The sequence below is a fragment of the Contarinia nasturtii genome, unplaced genomic scaffold, assembly GCF_009176525.2.
Source record: "Contarinia nasturtii isolate CC-2019 unplaced genomic scaffold, AAFC_CNas_1.1 Cnas_scaffold_4311, whole genome shotgun sequence".
NCBI lineage: Eukaryota > Metazoa > Arthropoda > Insecta > Diptera > Cecidomyiidae > Contarinia > Contarinia nasturtii.
In genome coordinates, this window is record NW_022201606.1 from 3,254,853 (window position 1) to 3,274,138 (window position 19,286).

General features: G+C 33.8%; 1 protein-coding gene across 2 annotated transcripts in view; it reads left to right on the top strand.

The window, feature by feature from the left end:
* LOC116350945 (hemicentin-2) overlaps window positions 1–19,286 on the top strand; it is a 147,479-nt gene that overhangs the window by 92,012 nt on the left and 36,181 nt on the right. The window contains exons 5-15 of one of the 2 annotated variants that reach the window (XM_031782954.1): window positions 8,346–8,456; window positions 8,552–8,584; window positions 10,128–10,322; window positions 10,664–10,812; window positions 11,220–11,331; window positions 13,491–13,611; window positions 13,735–13,892; window positions 14,015–14,173; window positions 14,368–14,541; window positions 17,240–17,353; window positions 19,176–19,209. In XM_031782954.1, coding sequence (XP_031638814.1) covers window positions 8,346–8,456; window positions 8,552–8,584; window positions 10,128–10,322; window positions 10,664–10,812; window positions 11,220–11,331; window positions 13,491–13,611; window positions 13,735–13,892; window positions 14,015–14,173; window positions 14,368–14,541; window positions 17,240–17,353; window positions 19,176–19,209 — 1,360 coding nt within the window. The remainder of the gene's footprint in view (window positions 1–8,345; window positions 8,457–8,551; window positions 8,585–10,127; window positions 10,323–10,663; window positions 10,813–11,219; window positions 11,332–13,490; window positions 13,612–13,734; window positions 13,893–14,014; window positions 14,174–14,367; window positions 14,542–17,239; window positions 17,354–19,175; window positions 19,210–19,286) is intronic. The other variant, XM_031782955.1, reaches the window with a different exon arrangement.

The following is a 19,286-nucleotide window of genomic DNA, read 5'->3' on the forward strand; positions in this document are numbered from 1 at the left end:
CAATAAATGCTGAACAGCCAATTAAGAAATGGTTCGAATCAAGAATATTTCACTGCATTCTTCTTCAGTTGAAAAAAAAAAAAAAAAAACAGAACAACGGCTTCATAAACCGTTGAACGTTCGATAAATTGACAAATATAACATTTATACTGTTCAAAAGTGCCTAATTGGATCTTATTTAATTTGCCTTAATCTACTCAGATCAGAATCAATTGGATTGAAGAAAACTTCTTGTTATAACTAGAGCAAGGGATTATTTATTGCAACCATGCCAAATCCAATTGTTAAGTCGCAATGCAAGCACAATGTAATGATGAAATGGCACGATCTCAATCGATGTGAAGCGAATGCAAATTCCAATTGATTCGCTTACCTTGATCAAAATTATATTATCTTGGGCACGAAAGAAGGTAAACCCACTGTAAAGCAGAGCGTCACGCCAAATGCTGTTTATCTCAGCGTTCAACCGACACGGCAAAAAAAAGAGAGTATTGATTGAGTGCATTCGTAAAGTTTTAAACAAGTCGTCTTCAAACTTCAGCAGATGAACAAACAATCTGTTCAAATGAAATTTTGATTCAACAAACAACTGACACAAAAAAAAAATTATTCGCATTGCGTACAGATAACCCGTCAGCCGGTTCATTTCGAATATTGAAATGTCTTAGGTTGAATTCAAAGCACTTCTGATTGTTTTAATTTAATTTTTGAGTCGAATTCATTCAGGTTTCGTATTCCAACGAATTTCAAACATGAAACATAGCCCGAATATTGTTGATTTTGTGGTTTCACCACTGTCGGTGCAATCAACTAAAATATAGAACGATGAGAGTTCACGATCTTCAAATAAATAAATATATTAAACATCAACAGCAGTCTGTAATTTGTCTTAGTCAAATATCTGATAACATCATTCGATACCCAATGAGCCATTTTCACTAATCTGCATGCCTACATCTGATGCATATCGTATGCATCGAATGTATGCATGTATATGAACAGATGCATATTCTATGCATCGCAAATCGCCATTAAAAAGAGATAGTGTGATCAGTATGCATACTACTGTATGCATAATATATGCATAATATTAGTACAATTGGACCATTACATTGGATGCGTATTAGGTGCATAAAATTGCATTACAACGGCGCATTGGGTACGATATTTGAACCGAGCTGAAATACATACTGGCAAATTAATGCTTTATAAACATTTTCATAAATATTTTCATTGTGAATAAATAAGAGAAAGAAGAGATGACGGGCCTTTGTGATACTGACATTTAATTTCGCATTGGCATTAGAATCAAATCTGAGAAAAAGAAGCCAGGGAATTGTACATCCTTTTCGAATTAAGAAAAAGTCAGTCGCTTTTTTTCCCAATGTATTGCAACAACCAAACTTGGATTGATATAATACAAGTATGAGCAACTACGATTACGACAACGACGACACTGACGACGTCAGCTGTGATAAATATGAAAAGGAACGATCAAAGTTGTTGGATTTACATTTGTAGTGTAAGCGGGAGAAAGACGGATTTAACTTTAATTGAAAACTTTGCCAGATAATAGGAAATGAGTTTTTGTCGGTTTTCGAAATTCATCAAGTGCATGAGCAGAGCACATCACACAGGAATTTCGAATCTTCAAGTTGCTGTAATTCGGTGTTGCCTTTTTATCTCGATGTCTTATGGATTTATGCATTTTGTGGCAACTTACATTCACATCATACTACGTATAATGAAATTCTTAGTTATTCAAATGAATTATCCTTCTGTTTTGAATTTACATCTGTACCTGCTAATTTATTCCCTCACTTTTCTCGTCTGTATATATTGTACATTGTACAATCAACCAAGCACCAACACTCATAAGAATGCAAATAGTTTTCGCCAACATTCAAATTTATTTTAAAATAAATTCGGTTTCGGAACGAATGCAATGCTTTAATTGAGATTCCACTCGATTCGACCACACCACACCGTTGGCACCGTTCTCGCAGTGGGAATTCATTTCCAACTAATTTATTACATTTTTTATGGTAATTTCTGACAAAAAAAAATAAAACGACACAGTTTTGAAATTGATTCCATAACATTTGCGGAAAAGAATTCTTTTGCCGTCGTTGCTGTCTTTTTTTTCTCGTTCAAATTGCGATTTCATGAAATTGAAAAAATCAATGAAGCGCAGCACGGAAACGACTACAAACTCAATAAATTTTCCAACTTACAAGATATATTGATCGAGGTTTTTATGAGTCGTTCATTGACATAACACATATGAAATGCCATAAATTATTGCTTGAAACCGAATCACATCAGCATTGTTATTGGCCGATTTGGGCTGGCGTTTAAAAAAAATGTATCTTATGTGATCAATAAACTCAATTCTGACCGGTAGTGGTTGAACTGTGTTAAAAATTGAACGAGAAATATTGAAAATGTTATAAATGGCACGTACACAGTCCGCTCAGGCTCAGTAATGTTCGACCGTGCTACGATACATTGGAAATAAGTGAGAAATAGTGTTTATTTGGAAATAGAAAATGTGGATAAAATGGCATTACAACAGAAAATCATTTCGATATTGATGTGCATTTTATTGATTAAAATATTATGTATTTTTGGAAAAGAGTCAAAGGCTAAAGTGAAAATAAACACATCTGAACGTAGACCAATAATACGGCCCACCGGTTACATTTACAGTCAAATCGGTGACGATCAACCACAAATAATTTATTTAAACGATGACAAAACGACAGAGTCAGAGAGCTTAGAAACAACCAGCCCGAAAAGTGAGCGAAAAAATACAGCAGTGCCGTCAGTGAGCGATAGTCCGACGCAGAAAAATATCGATAAATTCGTGGAATTGGCAACGAAATTTTTTAAAAGACAAAAATCACATTCGAATTCCAGTGTTGACTCAACGACAAAAGCCACTCCACCGTCAAAGAAACATAATAAACATCATCCAAACCATAATTACGATAAGAAAAATAACACTTATGAAACGCATGAAAAACATTCACACGAAGACTTGCAACAGCAACCAAATTATTATGTGCGCAGTCAACCGTATGGAAGATCACCTTATGGACTTGTTGTTCAAACACCACCTACAAAAGGAATGCTGGCAAATTACAAAACGACAAAGAACTCTCCATTAATATTTGGAAATCCATTTGGATTTTATCGGCCGATACATAGAAAAATACATCTTGTGCCATTTCCAAAAAGACCACCACAACCACCACCACCATCGCCGCCTCTTTTTAAACCTTCAACTCGAAAACATACACCAAAACATGAAGATCCAAAAAAACATGATGCACCAAAAGAACATGAATCACCGAAAAACCATCAACCTCCAAAAAAGCATGAACCTCCCAAAAAGCATGAACCGCCGAAAAAACATCATAAAGAACCCGAGCCATCCAAAGAGGAAGAAGAAGAAGAGAGTTCCGAACATAAAAGTGAAAGTAGCGATGATGCTGAGGGTGATGATGAAAGCAACGAGAAAAGCGAGAGCGAGAGTGAAAGTAGTGAAGGAAGCGATGGACACGAAGACGACGATAATTCTGAACACGAATCACATGAGAAGAAAGTGCACGAAAAGCATGAGGACAAAGATGAAAAAGTTGACAAGAAGAAACGTCGTGGTCATAAGTCGAATAAAAAATCTGACAAGGGTGGTCATAATGTCCATGAATCGGGTTTTGTAAAAACTGGTGGCGCAACGTACAATCGAGAGGGTCGAAAGCGAAAAGGTTTCGAAACCGATAAGGGCTTTAATAAATTCGACAGTTTTGGCAAAGGGCGTAAAAAGCATTATGATGAAAAACACCATTTGGAAAATCAAGACAAGAATGAGGCAAAGAAAGCGGCTGCATACGATACATCAAGCGGCCATGGAAAGCATCATGAGAGCTCACGTGGCGATAAAGGCGGTAAGTTTAATGAACAAAAATTGCATAAAAAAGGCTCTAAAACAACTGGTTACCATAATATTTTCCACAAAGACGAATATAAAAAAGTGCACACATTCTATGATGACGCTGACCATCGCGGTAAATTCAAGAAATTCGGCAACGAGTACCAAAACCATGACTACAACAAAGGCAGCTCGGATGATCATCATCATCATGATGGTGCACACAGCGACGGAATTCTTTCGAAAAATGGAAAATTAAAAAAGGGATACGATGATCGTGAGGACAAGCGCTACGCCAAAAAGCACGGCCACGATAAAGAACATTTTGACGAAGAAGATTATGCCAACCATAATCAATCCAAGAAGAAACACTACAAGGTATCATGGTAGATATTTAAGAAAGCGCCTTATTTACAAACAAAAAAAAAATCAAATTTGTTCCATGCAATGAAACTATAATTGGAGAAATATGAGAAAAAAACGGTTCCATTTTTTTAAATAATCAATTTATTTCATGTCTACGCATTATTGTTGTTATTTAGTAGTTTTCCACAAGCACTGCTGTGTAAAAATGTGATTGAAAGCGTTTGAATCATTTTGATTGAGCCAATCTCGTGTTATGTGAACTTTATTATTCATAATCCATATAAGGTCATTACATGCCTATTTCTAATGTGACGTGAACAACAGCACCCGACTCTCAATCAATGAATGGCTAACAAAAAGTGAACTAGGTTCCGGTTGAATTCATTCACATATATATATATTTGAATTTGATTGCTAAGCGTCAAAAATAACTCTTTTTCCAATATGATTTGCAATTCGACGACAACAAGATAATGCGAATACAAAAGTACCATATTACTATGGTTATATGTTGTATTAGCCGATTTCACTTGGCTTGGAAATGAAAAAAAAACGTTAAAGTTTAGTATAATATATTTTTGTTTAGATTGGCTTGTATAAATAATAATCTAAGACTAAAAAATCGAAATACAATTTTATAATTTAAAACATTTTCCTACGTTTTTCATTTTATGTTTATTTTCATTCGTTTTTATGTTATTTTATTGTTTATTTCTTTCTCTCTCTCTCTCTCTCTCTCTCTCTCTCTCTCTCTCTCTCTCTTCATCGTTCCTTGTTGAAAGCGAAATCTAATGTGGACATTTATGGACAACTTCCACCTTCAGCCGGTCCAGTTTTGATATACTCTACAATTGAAATGTTAAAACATTAAAATAAATTATGAGACTTTTTTTGGAATACAATTGAATTGAAATGTAATTTACTTGATTTCTTCAAACAGTTTTCTGATTTCATGACGCATTCACTGGGAAAGAGTTTGGTCTTGCCTTCATCATTTGTTGCGCATATTTGGGTGTTCCATTCAGAGCTGCAGTTGGTGTTACAACCATTTGTCTCCTGTTGTTGTGCATCGCTCAAATAAACAGTTGCCAATGTAACAGCTGAAATATCGACACATTTATAAATAGCAATTGATGAAATTAATTCATTTAAAACTGATAGTGTGGAATGTTGTGAGAGAAAATGAAAGAGATTATCGCAATTGTGGTAGTCCGAACAAAAAACAAGTCGCGTGTTTCGATTTGTCGAATGAACCATAATCATATATTACGTTTTTAAGCAATAAATCGCAATTTATTTGAATGCGAGCTAATGTACGTTATCTTTTATTTGCCCTGAAAATCACTTGCCAAAACATAAAGCGCAAGAAATATAATTCTAAAAAAACGTATCGCACGAAATTGAAATTAGATCGAATTGTGACATCATAACTAATCTTAGAGACTAAACAGTCGTCAGTTGACGATTCAGATTGCGTTCGTTTGTGGATGAAATTAATTGGAAATTCCTAACTTAAAAGAAGTACGAATAAACAAGTGATAGTCACAACTGAATGCCAATTGATGTACTCGACCGTAAACAAATGCGTTCAAAATATTTACATATAAATAAATGAATAAAAAAATTCGTACGTAATACTTTATTACGTAAATTTTAATTACGTAATTAAAAGTGAGGTTATGTTACGCATATTTATTTTTGATTTAATAATCAGCGAATAATCACCGCACAAATCCCAGCAAAATTAAAAAGAAAATTAATTTCCGCTAGAAAACATTAAAAAAAATTTTTATTTTTATTTTTTATTTACAAAAAGTATACTTTTTAGAGTTTTTTGTATGAATAATTCAGTCGATAAGACAGTTTGACATTAGGTTTGACAAACGAAATTTTTATTTACGCGTATTTACATTCATTTCCAGTATTGACAAGTATTTACACGTATTGACAAGTATTTACGTCTCAACAATATGACTCAATACGATCAATATTTGTAAATATCGTTCAATATTTGTAAATATCGTTCAATATTTGTAAATATCGTTCAATACGGTAAATAGATGTTAATACTCGTGCAATAACCCCAAATAAAAATTCAATAAATTTTGTTCTTTCCCCCTAGTGGTGGGCATCGATCAGTATATCGACAATTAAGCAAATAACAGTTTTCATTTTAACTTTATTTGTGTGCGTTGTTTAGTTTTTATTCCAGTTGATTGGATGGTTGACTGCCTTAGAATGTCTCTACTGTTACAGTTGTACAGTAACGGCGTCACAAAAGTACTTTGAAAAGTCAAAGGTGAAATGTGAGCAAAGCATATGTTCCTTTCTTAGTTCAAAATATAAAAACTCAATGCTAAAAAGAAAGTTCTTTGGTGTTTTTTTCTTCGTTATGAGACTTGCTTTTGCTCATTTCATACCATCAGACGAAAAGAGAGATAAATAGAGAAAGAGAAAGAGAGAGAGAGAGCGTGAAATGGTTCTCAATGGAACTAAAAAAAAGAAAATAACCTATTAATTTTGGTCGAGGCATTTTTGAGTTCATTCTTTTTCATCTTTCAGAAAAAGGCCACCTCCTTAGGTTGTTGTGTTTTCTCAACTTCAATGTTTCCGCGTAAACACCAGCCAAACACTAGATATAAATTAAAGAAAACAACGAAAACTAACGAAACAAACCACGTGCAAAAGCACAAAGATGAAAAATAGCTCTTTCGATTTGTAAGGAAAATAAAAAAAGCGACGCAACAACATTCACTGAATCCGAAAACATACACAGACACAATATATTTTCACAGACAGAGACAGTGAAAAATAGGAGCACAAAAAAACGCGCCGTTTGTAAAAGAGCATGCTGCGGATGCAGTGCAACGCAATTTCGTTATATTTATAGTTTGGTTCCTTGGTATCGTATACCAAAAATAGAAACTCGAGCATTTTATTTTCGTGGCTCGGCGATGTCTTTGAATGATAAAAAAGGACGATGTCATATTTTTTTCCTTGAGAATATTTTTATACCCTTTGTATCGAATACATCTCGCGTTTTAAAGTCTCTGTTTTGCATGTTTTCCACAACAAAATTTAAATGAAATAAGCTGAGAGTATGGCAAAAATATATATGAAATATATAAACGTGTATCGTAGCATAATGGGATGTAACAACATCGCGGAACTATCATAAACATACAATAAACACGCCGCACAGAATTTTCTTATTAAAACCGAAAAATTATTATTATACGGCTGGCACGAAAAAAAAAATGATCCAAGTAGGAAAAAAATCAAAACGATGGAATTTCGGTAGGAAACCATAGAACTTAGAGTGAGAAAATTGTTTGTGCAAAGACAAAAAGCGCATCGTTATGTAGAATAGCAACGTTCAAACCGTGCTATTACGGGGCATATGCCTTTTGTCTGTTGGTTTTAGCATTAAATAAACGAAAGTTGAGCGGAGACCTTTGCTCAGACACTTTGACTAGTTTCAATTTTTACGCTTTGTAATATTCCGTCTTTTTGAGAAAAATGTAAAAAAAACGGCAATAGGTAAATACATGCTTTTCATGAGTCGCTTACACGTAAGGTATTTAAATTCTGTATTCAATGAAAATATTATAGATAGTAACACTGAGGATAACAAGTAGTACGAAATTGAGTGGCAATAAGATTTGGAGGGATTAATTTTAAGTAAAATTACTTAAAACAATCTTTAAGAGGATTTTGTGTCGAATACAATGAATGGAAGATTTTCCATGTTTAAACAGCAAAAAAAGTCTTCCATTCAAATTATTGTTATATGCAATGTGTCGCATCTCATTTTCTTCGCCCTCATTGGAAGAAACGCTTTGACCAGCCATTCGAAATTCCAATATAAAAGTCCATAAAGTTTCTCTCTCACTTTTGCCGTCTTTCCGTTTGAAAATGTTCCCTTATTTTAATGCTGACTTTTCCAGAGAGCCTAGTTTTGCGTTCACTTCTTCTTTTTCCTTAAAAAACACACACAAACTTGTACAATATATGTAGTAAAATGTATTTACTTTTCTCATTTCAGCTGCACCACAACGACCGAAAATCGAACACGAAGGCATTCAAGTACCACCTGGTCATAATGTAACTGTTGATTCGAAAGCGGTTGCAACCGTAAGCTGTGTTTCGCATTATGGTAATGTAGAAATGGAAATAATCTTTCTTTCTTTCGTTGTTAGCAGAATATTTATTTATTTTTCTTTTTTTCTCTGAAAATTCGCTTTTTAACAGGCAACCCGGCTGCACGACTTAAATGGTTCTTAGGCAAGTATTGTTGAACAATTGAACGTCATGAGTGTACACAACCCACGCCACATACATATAATACATGCACATACCAACATTCGCACGAATTGCAAAAGTTTTCTGTTGTGTTGTGTTTTAATTAAGTTGTTTTACGTTAAATGGCCACATTCTTTGTTACTGTCGATGTGGCCATTTTTTTCCAATGCGAAAACAGCACATTTTATAGAGTTGACCTCATATCTCATCGCTGTGGAAACCAGAACTGTTGCCACATACCATCCCCATGATTCTCAATAGGGCTGCACACATGGATGAATTATGACGAACATTCATTTTATCGAATCCATGCTACGTTTTTAGTGCTCTATGCAAACGGGTTTAACTCAAACTATATGGAAAAATACCGTTTACTTGAAACGGCACTTTGATTTCACTCTCTCTTTCCCTTTTTTCCGTGTTCGGCGTTTTTTTTTCTCGTTCGATGTGGGGAATAAGGTTTCGCTCCAGCGGCTGTTGCTTTTACATATTTCGTTTTGAATTCATTTCATTAACCACACAGCAGATCGTTCTTTTCGATGGTAACGGAGGAAAAAAAAGCGGCAGAAAGAAAAAAATTATTATATTTATCATAAAATCTGTTTTGCAGCACGAGCGAACGATTAAATGGCCAATAAATTTTTCTCATTCTCTCGCCGTATTTTCCTTATGTTTTCCAAAGTATGAAAAGTCTTCTCTACGCTTTGTCGATAGGGAAATGGAAAATATATGGTCGTGATTAAAATGCTATCAAGAAACATGGCGAGAGCAAAAAAAAAAACGAATTAAGAAAACTTTTCGCCTTGTAAAGGAACATTTTTTGTGCAATTTTAAATTGGCGGCAGAAAAATTTCAAAATTTTTGTAAGTTTCAAACGATATGAAATAAAAAAAAACTCTTTTACTAATTTATGGAAAATGATAGACGATTTAAGGAAACGCCCAAAAACAAATGTCAAGAATGCAAATTATGAGCACGTAATTGACTTATTTTTCACCGAAATCCTTTTTAGTTCGCTATTAAGTTACTCACACTCTCGACGCGTATACGTAACAGCATTTTTCACTTTTATGCACTTTTAATTAAACCTTGATAATAATTATGCGACTTTTGGATGGAGCGATAAAAATGTCATAATCGAATTTAATTCAGATTTATTGTTCGTTTCGGAAATTAATTTGAAGCTGCAAATATTCCAATTGACATTCCAACCTGACATCAAATGGTTGTCTGTGGTCATATTATTGATGTAATAATGCATTATTTCTATTTGTAAATATGATATATCAAATGAATGCACAACGGAATTAATTTTCATTTTGTGTTGTGGCCTGTGTGATGTATCAAAGAATTTGCATTTAAATTAATCGAAATATTTTTTTTTCATTTTTTGTGTCCCTTTTTGCTCACTTTACTCGCTGTGTATCTATTGAATGTTTGCGGAAACTACTGGGCGCATTTCATCAATTGTATCATTTGCATTTTTTGGTGTGTCGTTGTCAAAATGAACGGAACATTAATGCAGGTGATCAAGAAATACAGCCGTTAAATACTCAACTAAATAAACGTGAAACAGGTAATAATCGAACGTGGTCAGCCACATCAATTGTTCAAATACCAGCCACTCGGGAGCGTCACGGCGAAACGATAAAATGTGTTGCGCTTCATGAGTCATATGCAGCCAAATCGTTATCGGTTGAAGCGAAATTGGATGTCAAATGTAAGTAACAATTGCCAAATGTTTCTTTTTCTCCTATTGGCCATCTGATTCAATATTCAATTCCATTACAAAACCACTTTCCATAACAAGCTTGCAGCGTATTGAAATGCACATTGTACATTCCAAATACGAATCAACCAAAATATGGCTAAAATATTTTGTGCGAGCTTCGTCGTTGTCGTCGTCGACTCGTCGATGACATCCGTGCATATTCAGATGCATTTGTAATGGAACGATGGTCCATAGTAATTTAGCTGTCTCTGTGTGTGACACATTTTTCGGCTTTTCTATTTTGTTTTGTTTCGTTTCATTGAGCATTTTCTTTATAACAATCCGAATAGACCCACCTACAGTTCGATTGCTCGGTGCACCACAAATCGATCTCGAAGAAGGTAAAGACTCATTGGTTTTACGCTGTGAAGCGGATGCAAATCCACCGGCCAGTATTGTATGGAAACGTGCAGGACGCTCGGAAATAGCTAGTCTACAAGTAAGTAATATGTTTTTTTTCTCGCCTCCATTTACTCCAGTTGTTCAATATTAATTTATTGACGCCATGAACTGGTATGCTTTCGCACATTGCAAAGCCAAAAATTCAATTTGGTCGGAAGCTACATTTTCTAAACTGAAACACATAGCCAAAACATTTAATTTCACTAATACATGTACTAGTACGTACAAATTTTGCAGCAGTTGAAAGCAAATTTTGGTGGTTTTGGTTTGTTGCCATTGGTTTTGTGTTTCTGCCGTTTTGTTCACCAAAACACGTTCATTGCATGTTTCTTATCTCAACGTTTTGACAATAAATCACACAAAATAATAACAATTGCAATGTTTCTTTTTCTTTCTCTCTCTCTCTTACTCACTCCCGTTGCATTTGCGATGGTGCGTGCACAGGAAACGTTACAACTGAGACCAGTTGGACGACGAGATTCTGGATTGTACACATGCCAAGCACAAAACTCTGTGGGAAGCTCGGAACCATTATCTGTTCAATTGGATATTAAATGTAAGTAAAATGCAAACAAATGAAAATAATTGTGTGCGGTTGGAGAAAACAAAAGAGTAGTCAAACTGCGAATGAGATGAAAATCACTTGCCTCAAAAATAGAGTTATTTCGTTTAATTTATGAAAATTTATACATAATCTAATGTTATTACGGTTCACAGTGTGCTTTGTACCGTTTAATAGATTGTTCAGTTGTTGTGTTGTGAATATAGGACATGTGCAGTGTCGTTTATTGATGTCATCATCATCGTCGTTAAAAAGAAGACGCTATTTTGAAGAAATGACATAACTGCAAATGACTTAATGTCATGCAATTTTCTTGATTTTTTTTTTCGAAATTGCACGAGGAAAAGAACGTGCAAGCTTTTTCTAAAATGAAAATGGCAATTTTATTTTTCGCAGAAGTTTTCAAGTGCCTGAAATGGGAAGAAGAAGACATTTTTCGCAATCAAAACCAATTGAAATGTTCAAAGGCGGAAAAATAGTGAAAATTATGTCGATTTTTATCGGAAAAGGAAACGAAATCGTCGAATGAAATTGGCTGTTATTGCCTATCCAGATACACAGTGGCGCACATACACACATTTTACCAGAGCACACATATTACTTTGCGCATTTTCTTTCTCGCGTGCTTCATACCGACAAATCAGGCACAACGAAAAGCCAACTCTTTTTTAGCAGTCATCGAATCGTTTTCGAAGCACTTTTCGCTTTTGCATACACAGTGCCGTGCGTGCTTATATTATATCCGTATTACGCTCATTTTATTCGAGATTTTTTGTTGTGCGCCCATTGCTTCTACCATTTTATAAAAATTCAACGTAAAATTCAATTCGTAGTCCGCATTCGTGCATTTGCACCAAACAACACATCCACATTACTCACATATCGAGCGAGATATAAGTACATTTTGTTCAAATAAATGCGATACAAGCGCTGAACACACATTGCGATAAATGTGAATATACAAATATAAATATTTTTTTATCTGATATCTTTATTACGCAATAAATTCCCGTTCACACAAAAGCAGCTGAAGGAAAGAGCGAAAAAAAAATCCCGCCGATATTTTCACTTTGCGTCTCTTTCTCTGCGATTGTCTACGTATATAAATTCGCGCTTTTCTTCTGTCGATGATTGGACAAATGCCAATATTGAACAACGTTTTTGATACGCATCACAAGCATAACGATGATCGAATCGATTTTCAAACCGAGTTTGTTTCACGACAGAAACATTTATTTGTACGTTTCTGCATCACATTTTTTTGTTGTTCATGGAGAAAATGATGCGTGGTAAATATGAGCTTTTCTGCTTTGGGAAAAAGTCACATAGAAAAAAAAACACCGTACAGACATAAGTTATAGCTTGGAAGAGATACCGACGCGTCGGAAATGTGCCCGTGAATATAAAATATTACCGGACAGACAGAAACGGAAGGATCGTTTGAAACGAAGGAAAATATGATTAAATAGAAAATGCAAAAATAAAGATTAAACATTCGCATCGGATGACGGCAATAGCGAATGAAGAGCATCTATCAGACGATATGCAAATGTACAATAATTTAAAATTTAATTTCTTTTGAGTTTCCATTTAAGCGTACCAATATTTACCGTTAAAGCTTTAAATGTCAAGAATCATTTATTGAACTGCTTGAAAACATTTCATATCGTTTTATTTTGAGATCGATCACGTTTAAATGAACATTTAATCTTTTCAAACGAAACAAAACGAACGACTTTGTTGTTAGTTTCGTGCAATAAAGTTTGTATAGCATGTTTACTTGATAAATTACTCTGAATGTTTATTTGAGTGCAAAGTTAATTTTCAGTACTTTGAATGGCAACTACTCGCACTGTTCACTTTGTCTCCCCCATTTTCCATTTACATGGGTGTATGGAAACTTGCATAAGCATTTCATAGCTAATTGTTGAATATTTGTCAAGTTTTATTACATTTACAAGCCAAATGACGTTTTTCATCGCTGTTCTACATGCATTTTACTCAATGATGCCATAAATTATTATGTTCTCGAATATTCTCGGAACCAATTCAAATTAAAGTCCATTTTTGTTTTCATTGCATTTAATAAATGATAAATTAAACGCAACTTTAAATAAACTAATCCTCTTTTTTTTGTTTATTATATGACCTAGATCCACCAAAAATTATATCAGCAGGACCAGATCGATTAACAACAGCTCCACTCTATAGTCCAGCAGCGTTTGATTGCGTGGCTGAATCGAACCCCCCAGCGACATACAAATGGTATCAAAAGTAAGTTGAACAATATATACTGAATAAAAAAAAGCATTTTCAACGTACAATAAAATTCACGTGAAAATTTGAGAAAATACTAATTGAAGCAACTTATTTATGTTTTTTTTTTTTTTCATTTAGATTGAAGACTGTTTACTTGGAACGAGGTCATGAATCACGTTTGGTCATTGACAATGTAACTTATGATTATCAGGGCGAGTACGAATGTCGTGCAACGAATACCATAAACGGTCAAGAGAGAACAGTTGCATCTGACCCTGTCTCACTGCAAGTCGTCGGTGAGTGAACTTGTTCTCATTTGAATCGAACACTGCATCAAACAAAAACAAAATGCAATTATAAAACGACTAATTCAAACTAAAACTAACTGAACTTATTTCACCTGTTTGTATGTAATTAGGTGCACCACAAATATTGCGTTCGCATCCATCTGCGAACACAGTAATCTTTCGAAAAGGCGACGAAGCAATTTTAACACTAATCGTTTGTGCCGACCCCCGTCCTCGTCATGTTGCTTTCGAATGGGGTTCATTACGTTTAGAAGCCGGCGCTGGATTCGGTATACACACATATATATATTTTCTCAACAAAAAAATTGTCTCAAATTGAACAAAGCAAAATGACATAGAATCTGTTCTCACAGACATTGGTTTACATGAAATTTGATGTTTGTTTTTTGTTCGGCTTGATTCTTTTGGAATGTTACCCTTATTTAACGTACGATATTCAATGCATCTTTTCTTTTCGTTGCAGAACGATATCATGTCGATGAGGTAACGCAACATTCGCTAGAAGATTGCTATTTGGCCTCATTGCGCATTGCTGATGTCGATGTTCATGATTCGCGACCATATTATTTGGTTGTTGAAAATGAGCGCGGCATCGATCGACACGCAATCACTTTAGTCGTCGAGGGTATGTTCACAGGTGCTTTTCCCAATTTTATTTTATTACATCTACTTAATTTTATAGTTTATTCAATTGCAGTTGATTAGTTTTTTGGTCTTCTTCTTCATCTTTTGTTGTTCACTACAAATTTAAATCGGAATTAATTTCAATGAGTTGAAACGTTTTGTTTCTTTTGTATTCGGCCGAATGCAAGGAATTCGAATTTAGACGGAATGCAATCGTGATTTCAAATAGCCTAGAATTCATGCAATTCAATTAATTTATTGACTGATTCATGTCAATTGAATTGAAATAATATGCATTCATGCTTTTTCGTATCGAATCAAAATTGACTGGAATGCCTTAGTTAGATATTGGAATGCAATGGACAGTATGTCCAATTGAATTACAACAAACATTTTCTACTAATAACAATAACAATCAGCACAACAAACACTTCTCATAAGAAAAATTGTTGTTTATCTGTTAATTAAACGAGCAATCACCATGAAGCCATCAAATATAATAATATACACAACCGTACAAACGCATTCATGAAATTACTAATTCAGTGAAACTTATAACCGGAGATAATATTTACTATCCATTTGAGAATCTCCTCGAAATTCACGCAATTGCGCTCAGCAACTAAATTATGAAACATATCATGCAAAAGTTCTACCTTTTTTCTTCATCATTTCTGATGAATTCATGCACTCAAAATGCAGCGTTCGTAGTACGTTTTCTAAGAAAAACACTTAGACAGAAAAATTTGATAAACAAAATACATTTGAATGCGATAGAATCTTCTGGAATCGTTCTGCTTGCGTATGAACACTTGTAATCGCAATCAATAATTCACACGAAGAAAAAAAAATTAAAAAATAAATTATGCGCACATCGTTTGATTCTCTTGTGACGATGGAAAAATGAATAAAAAAACGGCGTAAATTGATAAGAAAAATTTCCATTTCGACGTATTCCTTCGATAATGTTCTCAAACTGAATGGAGAAATTCTCTCAAATTTACAAAATAATCATGTACTTTGCGTGTAAAGTGTACCAATTCCAACGACTTATATTTATTCATATCGTAATTTATTCGACGAAGTGTTATGCATTTTCATTGGAGTAAAAATGATAAATCATTGATGTGGAAAAATTAAATGGTTTTTCGCATTTAAAATGTTTTCTTCACTTCTATATTATACAACATGTGCTTTGTCATTCAGTCAGTCTGTGTTGTTTGTGTGTGAGTGTATGTGCCTTTTCTGTTTATATTGTATTACATGCTGCTCATATTTAAACTGGAGAGTAATTTAATCTCATTAACCAGTGTACAAAATGCTGCCACTAAAAGTGAAAATCTCTCATTTATTTATAATTATCAAGCGATTTAAGTTGATGCTTGCCTTTGAGATGTTATTTTATGACTGACTGCATTTTTGATATTTCGTACTTTTCCATTTCTGGATGTAAAGCACAACAAGCTCGATGAACATTTTTAAGCTGCTTTTATCGTTTCCAAGTCAAAAAGTTTCATTAGAGACAAAGCCAGAGAGAGGAAGAGAGAGAGAGAAAGAGAGAGGAAGAGAGAGAGAGAGAGAGGGAGAAGCGCTTTTACAAAGTAGCTAAATTCGATAAATCCCTTATTACTAATTTATATCGTAAATAGGAAAACAAAAACTACATAGAAACACGATTTAGTTTGTAATTAAAAATTCAAAATGATATGATAATTTAAGCTTAATCGCTCGACTCAAATCCATTAGAGTGATGTTCATATATAAATATCGTGAGGTCATGAAAGTCAATTTATTTTTGACACAAAGAAAAACAATACAACAAAAAGTGTTTAAAGTATTTATGTTGTTGCCACAATGCAAACAAAAACAGAAGCTAATACACAAACAAAAGCGAAGCATGTGAAACGGGGTGAATTTGTTGCTTAAAATTTAATAACTTTTCAACATTGATCACATACGTACATTAACGCACAAAGATGTTTACACACGTTCGCAGACATAGAGCATTGTGCACTAATTAAGCATGTACTTCTACAATAACCATTACGGCTGATTCAAATATAACAACCAACCATATACAACATACCGTACAGCGTACACATTTCACACACACACACTCATTTGCAAACACATGCACATACATCGGTATGCGAATATTAAAAGCGAAAAATTACCATCTGATTAATTATTGAATGTGTACCATTGAATGAATGCATAAAAAGAGCGATGATGCGTATGTTTACACACGTCTCCACACTTTTCTCTTTCAAAAGCCCACGATGATTTATATGATATGGGTATGTGTGCTTAATTTCCATGTCGACTTTGAGTTGCTGTACAGTAAGGCCCATGTGGGCATCGCTTCATTTGGCATTCCCCTCTTTGAGAATGTTATGTTGAAGTAGCGGCGAGAATCCACATTTTTTTGCCTGCATTCAATTCGATCTGAAATCAATTATTCAAAAGAGTTATCTATAATTAATTCCAACTGTTTTCAACTCATTTTAATTCGCCATTCAACTTTTCATGCGATTCTTGTTTGTATTATCTGGACCTTTTTTCCATTCCTATACTTTTTATGCAGAACTTTTGTTAATTGTTTACTTTTTTCTCCATTTCTTTTATTTTCGATTTTTTGTGTTTATTTATTGCGCAAAAACCCAAACAAACACACCGATACCGGGAATTATCGATGGAAAATCATCATGCAGACCCAATCGAAATGAGCTATCTGGCTGGCATTGCAGGCGGATGCCTGACAGCTGTATTGCTTCTTGTTTGCTTATGCATCTATGCGATTCGAGCGAGAAAATGTTGTTTCAAAGGTAAGTTTAGCTTCAGTTTATTTTTTTTATTATTACTTTTTCAAGTGAATTTCAACTACTTTCTGTTTTCATCGGAAAACGATATTCTAGACGGCGAGTCTCATTCTACCACTTCATGAATAAAAGAATTTTGAGAAAAATACAGACTTCGATCTATTATGTTTGTTTATATTGAATTTCGTTGTGACAGTAACGATTTGTATTTTCTTTTTCTTTTGCCATTTTGAAAATGAAATTGAAAAACATTGAAAAACAGTCATGAATATCATATGAGCTTGAACACAATAATACGCTTGAGAAGTTCAAGGAAAACATGATGCAAAACCATAAAATAACCAAATCAAGGTATTGACATAGAAAATATGCTTTGCAAATTTGCACTGCTTTCCACTATAGAAAGACTGACAACGAAAATTTCATTAAAATCTTAATAGACGTCCACTGTGCACAAATCCCATTTATATACAGCATACAAATGATGCACAAAAAGAAATTTTAACTTGATTTTTTCCATACTGAATGGAATATCACTTCGTGCCATTTTCCATCGCCAAAAAACCTTTGTATTATTATCTTCTCTTCATGCTGATTGTCTTTATGAACGGATTTGAATCAGATAACATTGTATCTAATATGCAATGATTAAACATTTCATGTGCCACGCACGGTAAGATACAATTCAAATGGAATTCATTGGATTGAATCGCTCCAACATGGGAAATTGGTTTCATTCTTCGAATTGAATCGATAGAATGCAAACGAAAGATATCATGACATTTTAAATAGCGATTGTTGCAAACTATGTTACATCAATTTCGTTTTGATTCCATTTCGAATCCAAATGATGATGTTTCACCAAAATTGCATTTCAGACAGTTAATATCATTGTGAAATGCATGGAAAATATCAAATCATACATCCTACTAATAAATTATATAAAACGAACTACAAGCAATGCAATATGTTCTCTCTCAATTTTGTATTTTTTGGTAATGTTCGCTATCAACACAATCATATTTGCTGAACAATTTCCAATTTCGTGAAATTGTTCTAATCACTTTACGTGCGTATGTAAAAAAAGTGCCTTATTTCGCATGCATATTCACAAATATTACTATGATATTACAGCGCCAATCGATATAAATGTTTTCATATTATAGTTCACACCATTTGACCCATATTTTCTTCATAGCAGTGAATAGACTGACCCAGTAGATATAGTAATGCAATTTTTGGAAGCTTCTATTCAAAGGAGTTATTTGTGCAAAATGCATACCGACAACGATTTTATAATAGAATTTCGAACGAAATGTTCGGAATGTGGATTGATTTGTTTATATAAATAACATGTTCAATATATAGCTCTATTATTCTAACATTTCGTTTGGAATTGTATGGAAAAATCGCTGTCGGTTGTGCACAAACAGCCGCTGTGTATAGGAATTGCGAAAATTGCGTTGCTATATCTGTAGGTTTAGTCAATGCATTGTTTCATAACTTTTGTGCAGCTTAATGATTTTTTTATGTTTTCATCTAAAAAATATGTAACAAAGTATGCCATGAAAAAAACTATCAAATAATAAAACAAAATAGTAGAATTTTAGTAGATATTTCCCAACCTATCATATTACTTATATGAAAAAAAGAGTATATGCATTCTTTGATTGCTGATAACTTGGTATGACCTTTGTCACCTTTTGCTTATTAAACGGTTTGAATAAATAGACGAAAGTGGTTCGTTCGCTTGAATTAATCTCAATTTTAAAACTGAGAGTTCAAAGACTTTTTACATAATTCTGATTTTTTTTTATTTCTTTTGCAGGACGAGGAAACTTTAAATCCAGCGACAAAGACAGGTAATTAATGAGAATTAATTTCAAAACTTTTACTTTTGCGTCGTTTCGCCGCATTTGTATTATGTAAACAATATAGA